Source organism: Rhinolophus sinicus, linkage group LG04 (genome assembly GCF_036562045.2).
Source record: "Rhinolophus sinicus isolate RSC01 linkage group LG04, ASM3656204v1, whole genome shotgun sequence".
NCBI classification, from domain to species: Eukaryota; Metazoa; Chordata; class Mammalia; order Chiroptera; family Rhinolophidae; genus Rhinolophus; species Rhinolophus sinicus.
The window spans coordinates 114,623,256-114,646,174 of NC_133754.1; the positions used below are offsets into that span (position 1 = coordinate 114,623,256).

The window sequence follows — 22,919 nt, forward strand, 5'->3', positions numbered from 1 at the left end:
GTTCTCTCCTTACCAGGGGGCCCATTTACTACATACTGGGGTAACAACAAAGCATCCGTGTGTGTTCACCTTAATCGAAGGAGAGCCTCCCAGGACTGCGTACTCTGACCAGAGTCCACCTATTTTAGCATTATTTTCAAGTTTCCCATATTTTCATTTTAAATTATTAACTTTAAAAATCAAGTTAAATAGATGTTTGAGCCTAATTATATCCATGCCACAGAACTGTTTTTCTGTTGTAGGCATTGACCCAATATTTTCAGCACTGACAAGAACTAAAGCAGAACTTTTGATCAATAACTAAAACTAAAAAAAGCCAGAAAGGAGTCCACATTACCCAAAACAAGAAAACAAACACACATAAGATGGCTTTAAAATAGAAAATGAATTCTTATGCAGGCTGAACCAAAAAATCTGAACTTTGAAGTCATTTTGGTTAATTTCCTCAAAAAGATCAACTAAGTTTCCAGTGAGTCTCCAAATAAGTTTTGACTGCAAAAGAAGTCACTTTTAATGACAGCCTTAATCGTATTTGCATTTAATTTGCTTCTGTGTACACACTTCCAAGACCTTAGGTGCTGTCAAAGTCTCATCTTTACTTTTTAAATGACAACTCACAACTAAAGAGTTGCTTGTGAAATCATACAAAGCCTGGATGGGCTGAACCTTGCCATTTCGAGTACAAGACTAAAGATATCCCAAAAATAACTAATGAAAAAATTACACCAATTTGCTTAACTCAGAAAAGTAAATAGGTCCTGAGTGGATTCTTCAGGTGACCCCAGGTTCAACATATCCTGAGTATAAGTACAATGAAATCCCATTCCTGATTACGCTAATGTAAAGCCTGCAATGGGCTTACAATACTATCAGCACCCGTGTATTTTTAACACTGGAACAATGAACAATGAGGAAGTTAGATGAATATCTATAATCTAAAAGGCCATGATTTTAAAGTTAAGAAAAAAGATGCCCATTGTCATCCCAATAAATTTAATAAAAAAAAAAAAAAAAAGAAAAGAAAAAAGATGCCTGGGATGAGACTGGAATGAAATATAGAACTTACCAAACTAATGATAGAAGAATGTAGGGCAGTAGGTGACATTTCTTTTTAATTTTTTATATCAAGGTTGTTATATATATGATAGGAAAACATTATAAAGGGATCAAGAATGAACATGTACTTTAAACTGTAAATTAAAATAAAATTTTATTCAAAGCATCTTTTAAAATTACAGCATGTTTATTCTTATGCTGTTAACTCTGCCAAACTACAACTTAGCCACAGAAGCATAAAACACTTCAAAATTTTGAATGTAAACCACATTTTTAAAACAAAAAGCAGTCTTAACACACCTCAAATTTTAAATGCCAATGTATTTTGTCCAAGTATATAGCTTATACCAAAAAAAAGAACATTTTAAATATTTCTATAGTAAATAGTTGTAATAATTTCTTAAACTTTCAATCATACAAATAAAAAGTGTTTGTGAATATAACTATTATAGCTGACAAAAGCTGACCAGAGAAATAAAAACCCTTACTGTTTAAGGCCTTAAATTTTATTATCTTTGAATTGGCAAGGATTTGTATTTTTTTAAATTCTTACTGCCCTTCCTTATGTAATTTCATTTCATCAAATTTTAAATTTCCCAAGACTGATGAGTATTGCTTTTTATAGTTCTTTAAGTCATATTTGAGAGGAAAACTTCTAGAGAAAAATGTTGACACATAGACCAAGAAAAGTCAATGCTATAGTCTCTCTTACTGTCTTTATAAGTGCTCCAAGTTCTATATATCAGATTACAAACAAAATTCTTAGACCATTACAAATATAAATTTTCTTATTAAAAAAATCCTTCAAGATTTGTAATTTACTACACAGAGGATTACATTTGTAAGGTATGTCCTCATCATACACATCATTTGTTGCTATCATCTTTCACACTTCCGCTCCTTTTCAAGACATTTACATCCCTCCCCTTCGTCATGGCTACATATGTGAAACTATTGGTGAACTGCAACACATGGGGATTTGGGGAAAAAGAAGCCTACATTTTAGATAATGTTTAAACTACATGTGTAGGCTACTACTTCAAAAAAAAAATAAAAAGGCGCTGAAGAGCCCATATTTCCCTCTGTTATTCCGAGGTTTACTCCAATTAATCAATCTATAAAATTAGCATGCTATGCATGTTTTCAGTTTGTGCTTAAAACAAAAGCTAAAATGATAGAGGTTTATGCCTACATAAGGAGGTGAACCGCTCAGCTCTTGATTTTTCTGTTCATGCCTCAGTACATCAAGTGGTGTTTAAGAACTTCATCTATTTGGAAAAATGGTTTCAAACCACCACACAAGTTAACACACTTGCAGTTAAAACTATCCCAGAAGCCTACTTATTTGAGTAGCTAATATTTTCTGCAGTGTTTAACTGATAGCTAAATTTAGTGAGCACAAAATAGCTTGGCATGTTATTCTGAAAAGCAAGAAGGTGGCTTTATGCACTGAAAATATAAATAGAAGGCTTCCATTTGCTAATAATTCTAAACAAGCAGTACAATTAAAATTTAGTGTTTGCTAACAAAAGATCTAAAACAGTTTACTACAAAACAACCCTGTAGATGCCCTTTTATCCATAAAAATCCAAGTGCCAAATCTCCACACAGGGCCCATAATATTTTTAAAAAACCAAAAAACCCAATTACTAGGCTACCAGACTTTGCAAGATTAATCACTCAATTTCAGCAAATGAGAAATATGAAATGTGCAAAAGTTCCCAAGTTAACAAGTGAGGGATGACAAGTGCTTTTCAAACCTGAACACCATAGTAAGTTGTAAAGCCTTGGAAAGATAGAATAAGACTGATTTTACTCCAATTTTGAAAATTCTAAACTATTGTGTATCCTACCGAAATCCTCAAATATCTACTTTTCATCCAAAGTCCATAACTTATAACATCTTCCGAAAGTCAGTTTTCCATTTCTCTAGTCTTGTTAGTCACACTATTTTGCAATTAAAACATATATATCTTACACACATATCTTATACTTTCTTGCTTGCTTCAGTGTTTACAGTATTATTAAACATACTAATATACATTGTTAAAAAAATGATCTTATAAATAATCTATTTCAACCTTCTTTGGCTACATGTTTGTTTTTTCATGAGTGTCTTATTCAGAAAGTGCTTCCTGTGAGAACTGCTTCCAATGAATGCATTAAACTTGCAAAATCTAGCTTCCCACAATATGTAGTTTCCTACCCTGTACTATACGTCCCATATTTACAAAATATTTTAAACTTTACAACAACCCATTACCATATAAAAAAAGTGCAATTCTCTCTCACCCCATATTCTGGGGCAATGACATTCTTCATAAGTTTCTACAGAATAGCAGCCTATAATAAGCAAATAAGGTGCTTAGCTTATGCCCAAGGATCTACTTTAGAAGTACGCCGGGCAGTACTTTTTGTACAGTGGGAGAGGTCCGTGTGCAGCTACTGGCGCAGTGGCGCCCCGGTCAGGTTGGCCAGCTCTATGAGCGCGAGGGCTCCGTGCAGGCGCTCCCGCTGCTCCTGTAGCCGGCGCTGGGCACCACTCTTCTCATCGTCCTCCTCATCAGACTGAAGGTATTCCAGAGGGTCCTGCTGTTCCTGATCTGCCTTCTGAACAAGCTTTCCTTTCAAGGTGGGGGTGCGCTGCTCTCTTGTTTCCCAATACCTATGGGAAATGAATCTGCATTAATTATAGGGTACGCATGACATTTGTTTCTTAATAAAAATGTTTCTTTACCACAGTATTACATGTGCTTCAGCTTAAAAAGTTATAAAGTGATTTCACATATATTACATATATTTCCCATTACTAAGGAAACAATTCAAGTTCAAGAAGTTGAGGAACTTGCTCAGATTTCCAAATTCAAACACTGGCAGTTCAGAGTCTCATTCTCAACTCTCTAATCACATATTTTTGCCATTAAACTATAGCTGCCTTAAAAACCATATGTGAAATGCACTAAAGTATAGAAATAGGAGAACAAATAATTTAGACACCTATTTATCCTATCCACAGAGGAATGGTGACTTCTGACAGTTAACTAGGAGAAATTTTAAGCCCATAAAATATGACATACAGATTAATATCTGTACTACACAGAGCTTATTCAAAAATTTAGGAGCACCACCATTATTCTATTACATAGCCAAATGGCAATTCACAAGAGAAAATGCAAATATCACACCTTTTTGGTAACTAAAGAAATGCATATTTAAATGTCAATACCATTACATCCAAAGATGTCCATACAAAGACTTTTATATTAATGTTCATAATAGCTTTACTTGTAATAGCCAAAAGCAATCCAATGCTTGTCAATAGATGAATAAGCAAGTCGAGGCGTATCCACATGGATTACTACCCAGCAATAAAAAGGAATGAACACATGATATATTCAACAACATGGATGAATCTCAAAATAATGTGTGAAAGAAGCCAGACAAACAGGAGAACATACTGTATGACTCCATTTGTATAAAACTCTAGAAAATACAAACTAATTTATGGTGACAGAAAGCAGATCAGTGCTGTTTGGGGAAGGAGGGCCGGAAGGGGTGGGAGTGATGGATTCCAAAGGGGCCTGAGGAAACTGTTGGAAGTGATGGGTATGCTCACATGTTGATATGGGTAATGATTTCACAGATGTCTACAGGTCCAGATTGCACACTTTAAATGTATACAATTTATTGTGTATGAATTATACCCCAGGAAAGCTGTTTTTAAAATTATATACAAAAAAAATACAAATACTATTAGATTTCAGGAAATCTAGACTACTTAAACTGGAAAAGTGTTGGCAATACTCAGGTATTAAAAAAGAAATGCAAATATTAATATTTCAGTATGACTTGAAAGACAACTAGGAAAGGAAAATGGCAAAAGGTAAGTTTAGCTAGGTCGGCAGGGACCAGGTAATGAAGGGCTGTGAATGCCATAGTGAAGGGCTTAGACTTCATACTGGGGAGCACATGCACATTTTAGAAAGATCCATCCCTCTGGCAACAGCATGGACAATGGATGGAGAGGGTTGAAGTAGCTGAATTATAGAGTTTTAAGGAAGTAGAATCCATAAGCTGGTCACTGCGTAGATGGAAGAAAGAGAGGATAAAGACAAGGATGACCAACAAGTTTCTGGCTTGGGCAAAATTAGAGGTACGGGGCAGTGGGGGCCAGCCCAGAGGAAGAGCGAGGGAGGAAGTGATGCAGGAAGCAACACATGTAACCCCTGCCTGGTGGAGCTGACTTGATGGTCAAGCAGGGAAGATAGACACTGAATGAATAAATGAGTGTGATGAAGATTTTGAAAGGGAAAATACAGTGTGTTATAAAAGCATCTATTAGGTGAGTCTGACCTTCTTTGTTTTGGGGGTTGGGCAGCAGGTTAGAGAAGACCTTCCTGAAGTGTTGTGAAACCTGAGTAAGAAATGAAGAAAGAGCCGAGTGGCTAAGTGAAGAGGGAAGCAAGCATGTCCCGCAGAGGCAGCAGTGACCACAAAGGTCTGGAAACCACAGGGACAGTGGGCTTATGTTGAGAAACCAGGAGCCCAGATGGTGGGAAACAGTTGTGTTGCCAGAGGGAGGCAGAGCTCCAGCAGCACAGCCAGGTGGTCTAGACTTGACCCCAAGTGCAGAGGAAGCTGAGGAAGCTAGGGAGGGGGATGACCAGCTGCTGCTGGTTTCTATGCAAGAGGTGACTTCTTAAATCAAAACATCCTTACAGAACCCTTTTATACTACCTCCCATGCTGCCATTAAAAAAAATGGGTGCTTTTTGGTACTTTAGAACATCTTTCTATATATATCTGTATCTATGTCTACATATACAAGGGTGCCAAAAAAATGTATATACCTTTTAAGAGATGTTATCTATGTATTACTTTTCAAAGTTGAATTGAATTACAGTAGCAATGTGTAGTATGACATTCGCTTAAAAGATGGTATTACTCAAATGAATGCTAGTATCACCATGAGACAGGCAGGACAGTCAAAGAAAATGGCGGAAGCACAGTTGTCATTTGAGGAGCGCAAGACCATTTTGAAGTCGTAGTTGAAATTCGAGAACGTTGTGGAAGTACATCGATAATGGAGGCGTGAGTAAGCAACAGAATCTCCAATATGCCTAACAATTACACGCATTTGTGATAAGTTTGAGATGCATGGTACTTACTATGTGAAGAAATTGAAACCGCATGCACAGAGATACAAGTGGATGCTTTGGTCAACGTTGCTCAAGCAGTAGTTTGCAGTAATCAGGAGTGTGTACGCTGATGGTAACCACTTTGAGCACCTCATCATTGCAGAAGTCAAACGTGACTTGTATTCATCTTTTGTTATCAATATACATTGAGTATTACAATTTTAATACAGTTTTTTTCCTCTCTTAAAATGTGTATACATGTTTTTTGGCACCCTCTGTATAGGTAGGGGGGCACACGGATATATATCCCTATAATAATCAGCACATGTCTAACTCTGATATAAAGAAAATGAAGAGGGTTTGCGCTAACAAGTGAAACACAATACCTATAAAACATTCTTTTAAAATGGAGAAAACTATTGCTTTTAAAATAAACTGTGGTCTGGGCACTCAAGACTAATATCATATAGTATTTTTCAATCACACACAGATCCTAACAACACTCCTGACAATTCTATGGTTGAAGGAAATAAAGTGCCATTTCAAGTTATTCTATAAAATGTATATAAAAGCAACCTATTTAAAATGAGAGAACTGTCTAAGTCCCAGCATCAGCCCTCCTGCTGGGTCGTGTTCTGCAGGGGACGCCCAGGAAAGTCTTACTTTGCCAACCACTCAGCGGCAGCCTGGTTGTCCACAGCCTGGTGCTTACTGAGCGCGTCGGTGGGCTCCTCCCGCTTCAGCCTGGCGTAAGGGTGCTTCGGACAGTGGCGGTTTGCATGGGTGAATCTGCTCAGGCAGCCTTCAAAACACAGAGGGAAACACTCATCAGAACCTGGACATCCAGCAGACATGGAAAACGTTCAGTTTCGCTGGTAACCGAGAAAAGTAAATTAAGATGATGAGAAATCTAGACGATAATATGTTTCCTTCAGTTCAATAGTTAAAAAAGTTGAAAACCCAAGTAAATACCCACTCTAAAGGCTGTATATACTTTTATAGATTTTTCTACCGCATGAAACTGGATAGAGTATTTTTAATTGCCCTTTAAGATTTACATCTAAAAAGAATATTTAAAAATCAATTTTTTTCCCAGAAATTGAACATGGATCAAAATTAGCCAGGAAGAAAGCTTATGATGTTTTATAAAATCTGGATCAAAAATCTCTCCTCCCAAAAAATTCAAGCAAAAGATATTTTAACTACCAACTCACAACTAGTTATTACATAAACTTAACTCCTAACACCATACCATTTTCTGAACAAACAAAAGGTTTCTCTCCGGTGTGAAGGCGCTGATGCGTTTTAAGCTGTCCACTTTGAACAAAGGCTTTTCCACAGTCTGGATAGTCACACAGGTAGGGTCTCTCACCTAAGCAGACAAGGTAGATGTTACCTATTATTTCCGAGACAATAAGGTGAGAGGAGGAAGGGGCAGGGGGAGAGAATCAACCTTTCTATAGATCTTGACTCCAAACAAGAAAACGTTACAGCCTCTACAGAGCTGCAAGCAGAAATGCGAAAAACAGCGCTTGCATGATAGCAAGCAGCTATCCACCTGGAAGCACAACATTTTCTTTAGGCCTTGAGTTTTTAGGTACCAAGGTTCGAATCCTTGAAGCTATCATATTCGGCTTCTCCCATATTTTTTCTCCCCATAATCCAAATCACTAGCGCTTGCTGGTTCTTTAAAATGCCGCTCACTCCTACTTCCTCCATCCCCCATTCTCTAAATTTGCTGTTAACTTTCCCTGTCAGACTGGCAGCCCCTCCCACCTAGACAAACCCTGGCTGGCCTCTAGTCAATCCCCCTGCACAGCCCTTACAACATAGCTCGCACAGAACTCTTGCTTTTGTCATGCCAACTACCCCCTAATCACCCCCAAACCCTACTACACTCCTTGGACAAAAGAAAATTATCTGCTGACTTCTAAATGGTCCCCTAAGGTCTGCACTGTAGCTACTGAGTTAGGGGGCTGAGACTCATTCCAGCCAGGAGGCAGTTCCTCATCTTGTTCTATTCCTTGAAAATCCTATCTTCTCTGCCCATTCAAATCTCAGTCCTGTAGGCTCTCAGTGAAACTCCTCTATCTCCCCCTACCTCCAAATAATTGAGCTCTGCATCCTCGGTTGTTCATGTATCATGGTACTCTCCTTATACAAAGATGCATAATACCTTGTACTCCATTTCATTTCCTATACTTAACACAATGCCAGCTCAAGAAAGTGCTCACAATTAAACTTGTTTCTTCAAAAAATGTTCTTTGATCGACAATTATATACTGGTTCTTCCAATACGACTCAAAGAACAGTAACTAGTGCTCCTTAAATTTCTCATTACTTAGAAATGTACCAAATGGTTGTGACAGTTGGACACAAGTTAATAAAACACAGGAGATAAGGAGGTTATTTAAAATAGTAAGAGAAAAGTTTTTATAAAGCATATACTATTAGAGTTTAACTACACCATGGAGATCTTGGGCTCAGTTCCCTGGCATCTGGCATAGTAGGCTGAGGCCTAGCAGTATCAGGGGACACACAGTGGGTTAGGGTAGGTCAGGACTGGGGCTCAGGGATCTTTTCCTCATGCCACATGGTCTTTAATCTTATCTACACTGGCAACGTGTGGCAATGGCCTGCCCATCTCAGTTTAGACTAGGCACATTTCAGGTAATGAAGAGCCCCACGTGCTACTGTGATGGCCAGCATAGTTCTAGACTTCAGAGTATGAGAGGTTGTAGGCAGTGGTATTTGGTTTTTGGTGAACTGGTTCCGGATACGTAGGTTGGCCAGTAAAGGAACGCATATGGTCAGGCAAGTTAAGAAAGTTTATTAAGAGAAAGTCTATTTTATTAAGAGAAAGTCTATCTGGCTGAACAAAGACGGCTACAGCCCGGGCTGCACGTCTAAAGGAGACTTGCAGCCCCGAAGGAGGGGGTGAGGAGGGTTTTATAGGGGCTGTGCTGACAGGGTAGCATTGTTTGAACAGAAAATACTGACTGCTTGTAAGCCAGTAGATGTTTTGTGGCATTTTCTGTAATCGCAAGTTTGGCTCTGTCTACAGGTGTAGGCCAACAGACATTTTGTTGTTTTCTTGCAGACATGGCTCTGTCTGTAAGTCAAGGTCTCTAACATTCAGAGACCTAACATTTTCCTCATCTGTAAATTATTGGATACCATTATTAGAACCATAAGATTCCTTCTGAGGCCACCTTTCTCTTTAGAAAGAACAAGGGCTCTCTCCGTATTATTTTTCTCGCTCTCCATATGGTATTTAAAATGCAAGTATAATTTCTCTACACAAATAAAGATGTATGATACATTTGGGATACATTTAATCCTGAAAAATTATACTTCACCTTAGATTTAATGGCATACTGAAGACTCTAGAAATTCTATTAAAAACTTGACAATTACTATTTTAATATTTGGCCTACAAATCAGTTTAAACAATTATATATACAACTTAACGGTGTATCAATAAAAATCAGATAGGTAGAAGAATAGAACTAAATATAGCAATAACATTCCCATGAAAACTAGATTACCAGTGATAACTGAAAGTCACATGGAATGTTCAGAAAGCCATCACTCTCCACCAAAAAAGAAACTGACTACACAGTGTCTGTTTTTAAAAACTTTACAATAAGGAAATATAAGGCAACTAAAAAATTAATTTATAAGCCTGAATATTAAATCAGCTTTCAGGTAAGTATTATTTTTGGCATTCTCTAAATTTGCTCAACTTACCTGTATGAGTTCTTTTGTGAGCCTGGAGCGATTTCTCCCGTGGAAACACCCTATTACAGATGTTACAACGGATTCTGCTGGACGAATGCTCTCCTTCATTTATTAAATCCCGGACCGTGTCTGCTCTGGGTCTACCACGTCGGATTCCATCCTGCTAACAATTGCATAAACATTAATATAATTTCATGGACTTCACTCATTAAAGCAAAATATCACAGCAAATAATTTTTTAAATCTTTCTTGAGAGCTTGTTTGAAGGTTCTAGCAAGGGAGCCCAGCTACTCGTATACACTTGACCGAAGACTAGTCCTCTCCTCTATTGGCGAAGGTCGTCCTCTTCAACCCAGCGCGCAGCTTGGGGAGGGACGCACATGGAGCGGTGAGGGAGGAAGGAGCCACCTGCCCAGCCAGCCAGATCAGCCAAATCAACCCTGGCGATCAATGGAGTGACAGATGTCGTAGTCAGATAGCCCTCACATCCAAATATTTCTTGAGTGACATCACCAAAAATGATAGAATACGTAGTTCCAAGGACCCATCTCTCCACAGATCACTGAAAAATCAGGCTGTCAGAATCCGTTTTGTCACAACTCCAGAAAATAGAGCTTTACAGCAACTCAGCGAACACTGAATCAAGAAAAAAGCAACTTAAAACAGGAGGAAAGTTTTGCAGCATTTTTTTTAACTTGCCCTTACCCCTCCCTCTTCCCCACAGTGGTCTTAAAAATAGCAGCTTTCATTCTCAGTGTGGGAACCCGGTCCCTGGTTCCAGAGAGGGAAGAGCTGACCTTATTATGAAAAAATTGTGTTTGTCTGTTTTGACCTGTCTGGGGGCTTCCTAAAGATCTGAGGCAAGGTTCTTCTCTTTGTTTTCCCTAACTTAGAACTCTCAGGGTAGAAAAGCTGCTAGAGAGCACTGCTCAAAACACTTGTAAGGCAAATGACAACTTGCTGCCACCTGGGACAAAAGAATTCAACTGAGGCAAGCAGATATGCCAAAAGCTGAGAGAATAAGCTTGGAAGAGAGTTTCTTTTGGAAATTAGGACATTGAAAAGTGCCCATAAATCCTAAAGATAGAAATTTAGAAAGCCAAACCCTTTCCCAGGGCAGAAAGCATGCTCAGAAAAGACCTGAAAAGACCCTAAGCTTTCGCCTCTGGCTGATCTTAGGCTCAGCACAAGCAGGAAGTGAAAGCTAAGGGGGAGCTGCACAGTCTGGCTAAGCACTGAAGGAGAGCTACAGCACAGAGCCATTCTTCAAAAATTAGAATTTCTTCCCCTTTCTTTTTTTGGGTCCAGGAATTCAAGGAGATCTCTCTCAAAATATGAGCTGCCCACAAACTAAAGAAACAGACTTTAGAAAACAAACACAGCAAAGAATAGAGTTTACAAAAATAGTCAAGAAAAGTCACTAAACAAACAACTGGAACCCACAGCACCCACAAAAAACAAACTCTGAGGAGAAGAATCTGATTTCCAGAGTTACTACATTATAATGTTCAAACCATCCAGATTTCAACAAAATATTTCAAAGCATGCAAAGAAACAATAGTACGGTCCATACAGAAGAAAAACTAATAGAAACAGATCACGAGGAAGCAGACATTGGAGTTACTAGACAAACACTTTAAATAAATTGTCTTAAATATGCTAAAAGAGGTCATGGAAACCATGGACGAAGAAAAAAAGGAAACTAGGAGAACACTGTTTCAACAAATAGAGAATACCAATAAAGAAACAGAAATTATTTTTTAACAGCTAGAAATCCTGGAGCTAAACAGTACAATAACTGAAATGAAAAACTTCACTAGAGAGTTTTAATGGCAGATTTGAACTGGCAGGAAAAAAAGAATCAGCAAATTTGAAGTCAACTGAAATTATCCAGTCTGAGGAAAAGAAAGAGAAAGAATGAACGGACCCTAGAATGCTTATAGGACATCAAATGTTTCAGTCTGTTCAGGCTGCTATAACAAAATACAACAGACTGCCTAACTTATAAACAACAGAAATTTATTTCTCATAGATCTGGAGGCTGGAAAGTCCAAGATTAAGGTGCCAGCACGATCAGAAAAAGGCGCTCTTCCTGGTTCACAGCCAGTGCCTTCTCACTGTGTCCTCACATGGTAGAAGGGGAAAAGGATCCCTCCAGAACCTCTTTGATAAAGGCACTAATTTACATTTATGACAGCTCCCATGACCTAAGCATTTCCCAAAGCACCTCCTAACATCATCATCTTTGGAGGTCAGGATCTCAATACATGAATTTTTAAGGGGGACACAACACCAAGTATAACAATATACACATAACTGGATACCCAGAAGGCAAGAGAGAAAGGGGCAGAAAGAATATTTGAAGAAATAATGGCTGCAAATTTCCCAAATTTGATAAGACACAAGTCTAAACATCCAAGAAGCTCAATGAACTTCAAAAAGAATAAAGAGACATACACACTGAGATACATTAAATCAAACTATCAAAGGACAAAAAGAGAATCTTGAAAGCAGCAAGAGAAGCAATTCATCACATGTGAGTCAACAAATAAGATTAACAGCTGATTTCCCAGGAGAAACTATAGAAAGCAGTGGGACGACATGTTTAAAGAGCTGAAAGGAAAAACAAGTCAACCAATAATCTTATACTCAACAAAATTACCCTTCAAAATGAAGAAATTAAGCATTCCCACATAAACGAAAGCTAAGAGTTCATTGCTCGGAGAACTGCCCTACAATAAATATAAAGAGAGTTCTTCAGACAGAAATGAAAGGACACTAACTCAATAACTAGACAATAACTCAAAGCCATACAAAGAAATAAAGAACACCAGTCAAGGTAACTACACAAGCCAGAATTATTGTATTTTTGGCTTGTAACGCTTCTTTCCTTTCCTATATAAAAGACATATGCCAAATGTACAAAAAATTCTAAATCTATATTAACAGTAACACAATATAAGAAAGTGTAGTTTGTGACAACAATAACAAAAAGGGGGAGGGACAGAGCTTTTGTATACTACTGAAGCTACGGTTGTATTGATTCAAAATAGATTGTTTACATTTAAGAGGTTAAATGAAATTCCCAGGTTAACCATTAAAAATAAACAAAAGGAATGAAAATGGTACACTACAAAAAAAATCAGTTAAACAAAAAAGAAGATAATAATGGAGGAATTGAGAAAAAAACAAGTATATGACATGTAGAAAACACATAGCAAACTGGCTGAAGTAAATTCTTCCTTATTAAGTAATCACTTTAAATGTAAATAGATTAAATTCTCCAGTTAAAAGGTAGAGATTGGCAGGATGAATTAAAAAAACAACAAACTATGATCCAACTGTATGCTGTCTATAAGAGACTCACTTTAGATCCAAAAACACAAATAGGGGTGGCCAGTTGGCTCAATGGTTAGAGCACAGTGCTCATAACACTAAGGTCACCAGTTCGATTCCCACATGGGCCAGTGAGCTGTGACCTCCACAACAATGTGACCTGGAGCTGAGTTGCGCCCTCCACAACTAGATTGAGGGCAATGACTTGGAGCTGATAGGTCCTGGAAAAACACTGCTCCCCAGTATTCCCCAATAAAAATTAAAAAAAAAAAAACAACACAAATAGGTTAAAAGTGAAAGGATGGAAAAAGAGGCAATTATCCACACATACATACCTAACAACAGAGCCCCCAAACAATATGAAGCAAAAGTGGCAGAACTGAAGGGAGAAAGAAACAGTTCAAAAATAGCTGGAGACTTGGGGTGGACGGGTTGCTCAGTTGGTTAAAGCATGGGCTCTCAACCACAAGGTTACCAGTTCAACTCCCGCAAGGGATGGTGGGCTATGCCCCCTGCAACTAACAGCAACTGGACCTGGAGCTGAGCTGCGCCCTCCACAACTAAGATTGAAAGGACAACAACTTGACTTGGAAAAGTCCCGTAAGTACACACTGTTCCCCAATCAAGTCCTGGTCCCCTTCCCCAATAAAATCTTAAAAAAATAAAAAAATAGCTGGAGACTTTCACTTCTATGTAATGGACAGGACAGCTAGATAGAAGGTCAACAAAGATATGGAAGACTTCAACTACACCTAACAGATATATATAGAACATTCCACACAAAAACAGCAAAATATACTTTTTTTTCCTCAAGTGGACATGGAACATTGCCCAGGATACACCATACATTAGGCCATAAATCAAGTATCAATAAATTTTAAAAGATTGAAATCATCCAAAGTATCTTCCCTGAGACATATGGAATGAAACTATAAATCAGTAACAGAAATAAAACTGGAAAATTCACAAATATATGGAAACTAGATAACACACTCTTAAACAGCCAATGTGTCAAAGAAGAAAGCACAAGGAAAATTGGAAAATACTTCAACATGGATGAAAACAAAAACGACATATCAAAATTTGTAGGATATAGTTCTTGGATTGGAAGACAATAAAAGACAGCAATGCTACTCAAAGTGACCTGCAGATTCAATGCAATCCCTATTATAATTCCAAAGGCCTTTTTTGCAGAAATGGAAAAAACAATTCTCCACTTATATGGAATTGCAAGAGGATCCAAATACCCAAAACAATATTTAAAAAGAACAAAGCAGGACGACTCACATTTCTCTATTACAAAATTACCACAAAGCAACAGCAATCAAGACACTGTGATACTGGCATACAGAAAGACATGTAGACCAATGAAATAGAACTGAGTAAACAAATAAACCCTTCTATCTATGGCCAATTGATTTTCAAGAAGGATGCCAAGAACACTCAATGGGGAAAGAATACTCTATTCAAAAAACGGTTCTGAAATAACTGGATTTCTATATGTAAAATAATGAAGTTGGACCCCTATCTCACATAATATATTTAAAAAATTAACTCAAAATGTATCATACATGAAAATGTCAGAGCTAAAACCATAATACTCTTAAAAGAAAACAGGGCTAAGTCTTCTTGACCTTGTATTTGGCAATGGATTCTGATATGGCACCAAAAACATAAGCAACAAAACAATAAATAATGGGAGATATTTGCAAATCATGTATCTGATAAGGGTCTAGCTAGTATCCAGGATATGTAACTTATACAACTCAAGAACAAAAAGACAATCCAATTAAATTTTTGGTAAAGGAATTGAATAGACATTTCTCCATAGTTATACAAATGGCCAGCCAGTCCCTGAAAAGATGCTCAACACCATTAGTCATTAGGGAAATGCAAATCAAAACCACAATGAGGTCAATTATACCTCAATAAGTCTCAAAAAAAAAAAAAAAATGAGATACTATTTCATATCAACTAAGTTATATTTTTAAAAACAGGATAATAAGTAGAAAATAAAAGTGCTCTTTGGTAAGAATGTGGAGAAATTGGAACCTTCATACATTGCTGGTAGGATTGTAAAGTAGATCACTGGAAAAGTCTGATAGTGTGGTACAATGTACATATACATATACAACAAAATGTTATTACATAAGCCACAGAAATGATACATGCTAAAAGGTGGATGAAGCTAAAAAACATTATGCCAAGTGAAAAAAGCCAGACAGAAAAGGCCACATATTGTATGATTCCATGTAATGAAACATCCATAATAAGTCCATAAAGACAGAAAACAGATTGGTGTTTTCCAGAGACTAAATGTAGAGAGGGGAATAGGGAGTGACCACTTAATACAGGGCTTTTTTTGGGGGGTAATGAAAATGTTTGGAATTTGAATTAGGTGGTGGTTGCATAACACTGTGAATTACTAAATGTCACTGAATTATACTTCAAAATGGTTAATTTTGTTATGTGAAGTACAGCTCAATTAAAATAACTAAGGAAATCTGAATATACTATGGACTTTAGTTAATAACAATTATCAACCAAGTTCATTAATTGAAATAAATGTACCATACTAATGAAAGATGTTAGCAACGGGGGAAACTGGGTATATGGTTTATTGGAACTCTCTGTAGTATCTTAACATTCCTATACAGTAGCTCTAGTCTTTCTTGCTAAAATTGTTCACCCAGCATCAGCAAAGAGGGATCTAACCACGAGTAAAAATAGAGACTCCGTTGCCATCATTTATTGAGTCATAGTAAATGTATGGATTGTTACTGGTTATGCTCATATAATTATTTTAAATGTTTTTAAAAATGCTAAACAAATAAACACAGCATCTATGATCCATAAAAATACCAGGTGACTTTGTTAAGAAAAAAATTGAACATGAAATAAGGTTAATTAAAAACCTTAGTAATACAGCTCCTCTGCCATAAAAGAATCTTTCCCCTAACATTTTTAAATACATAAAAACCTATTGTTGACTATTACAGTTTGAAATAACTGATTAATTAGTATCAAAATTTTTAAGATTACCCATTACTATTTTCTGTTTCTGGTAAAAAAATAAACAAACATGTTTAATACAGAGGGAGATATATTTTTTAAAATGTTAACCATTTGGCTGTTTCCCAGCAACTCTAAGATCTTGTTTCAGCTACAAACCACACATTCATATTTTCCAGATGAGAAACGGAGAGCTAAAAAATACATCTTAGGGGACGGCCCGGTGGCTCAGGCGGTTAGAGCTCCAAGCTCCTAACTCCGAAGGCTGCCGGTTCGATTCCCACATGGGCCAGTGGGCTCTCAACCACAAGGTTGCCAGTTCAATTCCTCGAGTCCCGCAAGCGATGGTGGGCAGCGCCCCCTGCAACTAAAATTGAACACGGCACCTTGAGCTGAGCTGCCGCTGAGCTCCCAGATGGCTCAGTTGGTTGGAGCGTGTCCTCTCAACCACAAGGTTGCTGGTTTGACTCCCGCAAGGGATGGTGGGCTGTGCCCCCTACAACTAGAAAACGGCAACTGGACCTGGAGCTGAGCTGCGCCCTCCACAACTAAGACTGAAACGACAACAACTTGAAGCTGAACAGAACCCTCCACGGCTAAGATTGAAAGGACAACAACTTGACTTGGAGGAAGGTCCTGGAAGTACACACTGTTCCCCAATAAAGTCCTGTTCCCCTTCCCCAATAAAAAAAAATCTAAAAAAAAAATAAAAAAAATACATCTTAGCCATATACAACTAGGCTTTACTAAGTGCATTCTTTGAACTAAAAAAATAAGGCAAGGCAAGTAATCATCTAATGCCCTAAATCAATGAATCAAGTATCTTTTAACCATAATATATAAATAAGCAGTACTACTTAAAAAGGACCATTTTCATTTTGGTCTTAGCAATAAGAAAATGTTTCTAGGTACATTTTGACTATGTATATTTTAACTCATCATCAACCAAGTATACATTAGCCTAAGAGAAAAACCTGGTTGAGACTGTTTGATTTGCAAGAAAAAGTTAACAAGAAATTCTAAGACATCCCATTGCCATTTATGTGGCAACTGTTGCAAAATAAGCTACTAGAAAGAAGCAAAATGATTAAACTGCCAAAAAATGTTTGCATACTTCAGTAAATTTAATTTTTAAAATAGAATTTCAATACCTCCAGAAGGTAGACTGGTGATTTTGAAAGTGTTTTCTAAAATATTTCATGATAAATGTTTTGAGTTTTTTATGTCACTAACTTTAAAATTGTTTAATAAAATTTGGGTTATTTCTCAAGCCACTTAGCATATAATGTACACATTTACGTAGGCTTTAGAAAAAGTTAAGAAACTAAAAGTCCTTGACATACTTTTATACAAAGCAAAATTCAAATAAAGTGCTCAAACACAACCTACAAGGAAAAAAAAAGAACAGGTCTCAGAGGGAGGTGTGTGTACCTTGAAAAGAAAATGAGAAAATGTAATTTATCATATTTCCCTTTCTGAAGTCATATTTAGATGCAAATTTCCTATGGCTCCCATATCTGCATCCTAACTCTATCCTCCACTTTGACCTATCTGCAAAACTTTCCAAGTCTTAATTTGAATTTATCTAGTATATTGTATATACCCTCATAAAGCATCTCAATTGAGATATGGGTAAATATAAATAGTGTGTATGTCAGTTGCCAGAGGGTAACGGGGGCGGGGGGTGGGGGGTGGGAGATGAGGGTAAGGGGGATCGAATATATGGTGATGGAAGGAGAACTGACTCTGGGTGATGAACACACAATGGGATTTATAGATGATGTAATACAGAATTGTACACCTAAAATCTATGTAATTTTACTAACAATTTTCACCCCAATAAATTTAATTTAAAAAAAAAAAAAAAGAAGAAGTCTACTTGCATTAGCTTGATGTTAAAAATATATTGAGGAGCCCACCCAGTGGCTCAGGCGGTTAGAGCTCCGTGCTCCTAACTCCAAGGCTGCCTGTTCAATTCCCACATGGGCCAGTGGGCTCCCATCGACAAGGTTGCTAGTTCAATTCCTCCAGTCCCACAAGGGATGGTGGGCAGCGCTCCCTGCAACTAAAATTGAACACAGCACCTTGAGCTGAGCTCCGGCTGGGCTTCCTGACAGCTCAGTTGGTTGGAGTGCATCCTCTCAACCACAAGGTTGTGGGTTCGACTCCCGCAAGGGATAGTGGGATGCGCCCCCTCCAACTAGCAATGGCAACTGGACCTGGAGCTGAGCTGCGCCCTCCACAATTAAGACTGAAAGGACAACTTGACTTGGAAAAAGTCCTGGAAGTACACACTGTTCCCTAATAAAAGTCCTGTTCTCCTTCCCCAATAAAAACCTTTAAAATATATATATAAAATGAACCCCTAAAGTCAATTCACACATGATATACACAGGAGCATTATCATGTAGGGATTAAGAACAAGGGCTCTGGAAGGTTCCATCAGTTCTGCCACTTACCATATGATGCTAAATACAATTAATCTTGGGGACTCTTTTCTCAAATTCCCCCTTCTTCACCCAGTAAACAAGGTAAATTAAGTAAGGAATTCACAACACTCAACACAAAGCCTGGCGGTTTGCTGTGCCAGGCAATAAATGGTGGCTACTATGTTAACAACTTATGTTTAATATGGTGGTAATTACTATGTACTAATCAGCTATTTGTAAGGCTGTGTGCAGTCTAGATGGTTGAAATGTTCACGTAATAGAAAGGGGAAGCGGGATAGGCAGCTGGCCAGTCCTGAAGGGTGAATGGTATCTGAGACTAAGCACAGAGAAGACAAACCATGCGGGTCTCACAGTGGAGAAGTAACCTCAAGAATGCAGTCTGAGTAGAGGGCACAAGGGCACAAGGTGGGGAGGCTTGGGATATCCTATGGCAGAGAGAAATTAGACCTGTTCCCTTCCTTCCCCAAATTCTACAACCCAGGAGAAGATAGTGCTAATATACAAATATACCCAAGAGTGCTAAGCAATCTTGTGATGAAGGGCCAAAATAAGTGGGTAGATGATGGGTGTTCTCCCACACAGGCAGGGGAGACAGAGTTGGATAGGAACAAACCAGAGGAGTAAGAGCTGGGGGGTGGGGTGGGTACAGGACTCAGATGTTAATGTCTCCCTTGGGAGCAGTGGCAACAAATAGACAGCAAATGAACACAAATGTTCTCAAATCCACAGCTGTTATTGCCTCTCATCTGCATACTGAGAAGGGAGTAGAGGGGAGCATGTTACGGGCACCACATGGAAACTTGTCTCCCATCTTCCCAAAAAGTGAACAAAATCAGTCAACATGATTCACCCATGATACACGTGGAGATATAGAACTACCAGCACTTCCCAGAAGCAAAACATGGGGACTGGGACTCCCTATTTTTAGTCTAGAAAGTACTGATCACAAATCAAACTAGGTAACTTCCTTAAACAAAGGTATATTCCAGACTCCCCTCTCCCCCAAGATGGGGAAGCTAAATGAGTGAACTTTTGAAGTTGTACTTGGGATTGTTTCATTGATAAAAGGACAAGTTAGAATCAGTTTATTAACGTTACAATAGGAAATACTGTGAGGAAGAAAAAAATGAAATATAAAACAGCCTTTTTATTTTTACATGTTCTCCATCACTTCTGGTATATTTCACCTCTGGAAAGAGTTGGACAAAGTGGAAATAAAATTCAAACCTATGCATTGTGTAAGCGCCTTTTATAAAGCTTTGTGTGAAGGTAAGTCTGTTTTAGGCCAAAAAGAACATACCTGCAGATTTCATTTGTCTATGATAACATTAATTTTTTTTGGATAATCCAAAATTAGATTCAACTATAATCAATAATAAATAAAAAATCTTCCACAAGTATTTGTGCATGTGTGCTTTTATGTTGATCAACTATGTACTATAACCTAATATATGTGTTTTCTAGTTTTAAAAAAGGACTAAACATTAAATCCGTTAACACAGAAAAATATCTAGGATACCCACCCAACTAACCGCTAAGTAAGGGCTACCTAAAGATAGCCAACAAGTGATTGGTTCCTTCACAAACTCACTCGGCACTATTATGAGTATTTCTACTGCTTGTTCTTTCAAATTTTTACTTTAGTGAAGCTTCAAGAGTTGAAGTGTGTTAAAGCACACAGTTTTATAACTTTATAGTTCTTTAGTTACGATGCTATTACTAACATAAAGTGTATCAATTTCCTCCGGCTCAAACAACACGGAATTTCAACATTTTTGCTACTGCGTGTAAAATGACCAAACTTGTTTCAATTAATAAATACAGTATTTGCCAATACAGATGCACTTATCCACTAGGTGATTTACTTGTTTTATCTTTGGCAAACTGCTTATATTATGCAGCCACTAGAACCTGAATAGTAACGTTATATTAGCACCATTCATTCACTACACAACTATGTACTACTGAACACCTTTATTCAGCATTTACAATGTACCAGGTATTAAAGTCGAGTAGTCTTTAATAGTCGAAAAGCCGTCCTGGAGTTTACAGTTTATAGAGGCAAGTATTTGTCAGCAGAAGCACCCCGAACACATGCTTCAAGACTAGTAGCCACAGAAATTCAGCCATAGTCCCAGGTCTCCCACTACCTAGCTGTGTGACCTTGGGGAGGTCTTCATCAATCCCCTCTAAACCTCAGTTGCCTGATCCGTAAAATGTAGGTTTGAATCAGGCAGTCACGTCCTTCCCAGCTCTAAACAGTCTGAGTGCTAGCAATTCGAGGTTAGCGACAACAGCATCCCGTTCCACTGTTGCTGTTTGTTCAGCACCTAGCAAAGTAGTAAGCTGGATTAATGAAAGGCAGCGAGGGCCCAACTTCTGCTGCCCAAGAGTCCCCGACGTCCCTTCTCACTCTTCCGCTATATCTGCAGGGCATCTTTAGCCGGGCCTGGGCTGGGATATACGCGGTAATGGAGCACAAACTGCGCAGCCCCCTCACCCACACCCAGAGGAACAGCTCAAGAAGGCAGTCCCTTCCCTCCCTCTACCTCCAAAGAGAACTCAGCGGTCTGCCCAGCGAATTACAGGGAGGGTTGACCCGCCTCCTCCGCAACCCCACGCTGCGATCCCGTCCCCTGCACCTGCCGGTCGGTCACTCGGATCTGCCTGTCCACTCCCAGCCGGCGTCACGTGGCATCCGGCCAGCTTCCCCCGCGGGGACCAGTTTTTTGGCGCGCGGCAGTGACGTAAGTGTCCTGTCACTCGCTACCGCCCCCGCCGCTGCCCCAGCGACCTCGCGTTTTAAACTCGGCCCCGCCCCGTCAGCCGCGTCCGCTGGCGCTGCCGGCTCCCCGGCTGCGCCGTTAACCGTCCGGTTGCCCCGCGCCCCGCCCGCCCACCCGCCTGCGCCGCTCACCTTGAGGTGGCCGCTGTCCGGGCTGCTCGCTTCCTCTTCGTCCTCACCCCCAGAGGCGGCGGGCGGAGGCGCGCCCCGGCCCCGAAGCCCCGGGTGCTGGGCGGCGGCGGCGGCAGGCAAGGCAGTCGAGGCGGCGGCCCCCGCAACCCCGGGGCTGGGCGTCACATTGTGCGCGTTCTCGCCCCAGCGCCACGGGTACACCATGAAGTCGCTGAAGCCGGGACTAGTGGGGATGAGCGGCGGCGGCGGCTCCGGCTCCCCTCCGCCGCTGCACGTGGGCTTGATCGGGGTCGTCCTGATGACCGACACCAGCACCCTCTTCGGGGAGTCGTGGCAGAAGATCACCGGCGGCGGCTGTGGCGGGTTGTCCGCCATCGGCGCCTCCACGCCCCGGATCATCTCCCGGCCCCGATCCGCAGCTCGGGCGGCCGCAGACAGCAGTCTCTGAGCTCGGGTCTGGCCCTTCACTCCACTCGCCCGCGCAGCACCGAGTCGCTGGCTTTCAGTCCCGCGGGCTCATGGCAGGCGGACGCTTCCCCGAATGGAGCGGAGCAGCTTGGTGGGTACCGGGCATCCAGGGCCGGACCCCAACCTCTGGTCAAGCCCTCCCTCCGCTCTTTGTACTCCCCAACGCAGGCTCCAGCGGCGGAAAGCAGCGAGCGGCCTGGCTTGCGGTGACAGAAAAACAGGACTCACGGCGCCGAACCCCCGAAAGTAACAACCTGCCACCGGGGTCCCTACTCGGCTTTTCCCGCGTTACATTTCGCGCCTGGGCGGAACCAATCACTGCGAGGCCCCTGCCGGCTGGCCGCAGCGGCGAGTGACAGACAGCGTGAGCCAATGGCCGGGCCTGAACTTCTTTCTAGCAGAGCTGGGCGGGGCCAGGGCAGCGCGCGGGTCCTTTCTGCTGAGCGATTGGCTCCGCTCTTGTATTTTTTTTCTCCCTGGAGGGCCAACTGCGTTCGAAACTCCGGGGGAGCGCGCGACTTCGGCACTAGCCCAGACTCTCTACCCGTAGCCCCGCCCCCGCCATCCTTCGGCTTGGGTTGTCAGGGGCGGAGGCGCGGGGGGGGGGGCGACAGGGGCGGGCCGCATGAGAGTTGCTGATTGGACCGGCGTCGGAGAGGGGGCGGGGCCAGGGCGGTCGTTGGTCCGCGTCCGGCCCGCGCGTCCCGCCGCCAGGGCCCTCCCGCCTGTGGCTGTTAGACTGAGGTTCCCGCGCGTCGGGAGTTTAAAGGGCTGGGGCTCCGGCCGCTCGCTGGACCTTCGG

The 22,919-nt window shown here is 40.3% G+C and overlaps 1 protein-coding gene across 2 annotated transcripts; it reads right to left on the reverse strand.

Moving 5' to 3' along the window:
* Positions 1 to 1,191: 1,191 nt before the first annotated feature.
* ZNF367 (zinc finger protein 367) lies at positions 1,192 to 22,407 on the reverse strand. 2 transcript variants are annotated; one of them, XM_019712020.2, is made up of 5 exons: positions 21,650 to 22,407; positions 9,944 to 10,094; positions 7,446 to 7,565; positions 6,857 to 6,995; positions 1,192 to 3,721 (listed from the first exon to the last, which is right to left on the reverse strand). In XM_019712020.2, the coding sequence occupies exons 1-5, from the start codon at positions 22,046 to 22,048 to the stop codon at positions 3,499 to 3,501; spliced, it is 1,032 nt and encodes a 343-aa protein (XP_019567579.2). In that variant the 5' UTR covers positions 22,049 to 22,407; the 3' UTR covers positions 1,192 to 3,498. The 2 variants fall into 2 exon arrangements, with proteins under 2 accessions (XP_019567579.2, XP_019567578.2); XM_019712019.2 differs by having other exon boundaries at positions 9,944 to 10,097.
* Positions 22,408 to 22,919: the final 512 nt, after the last annotated feature.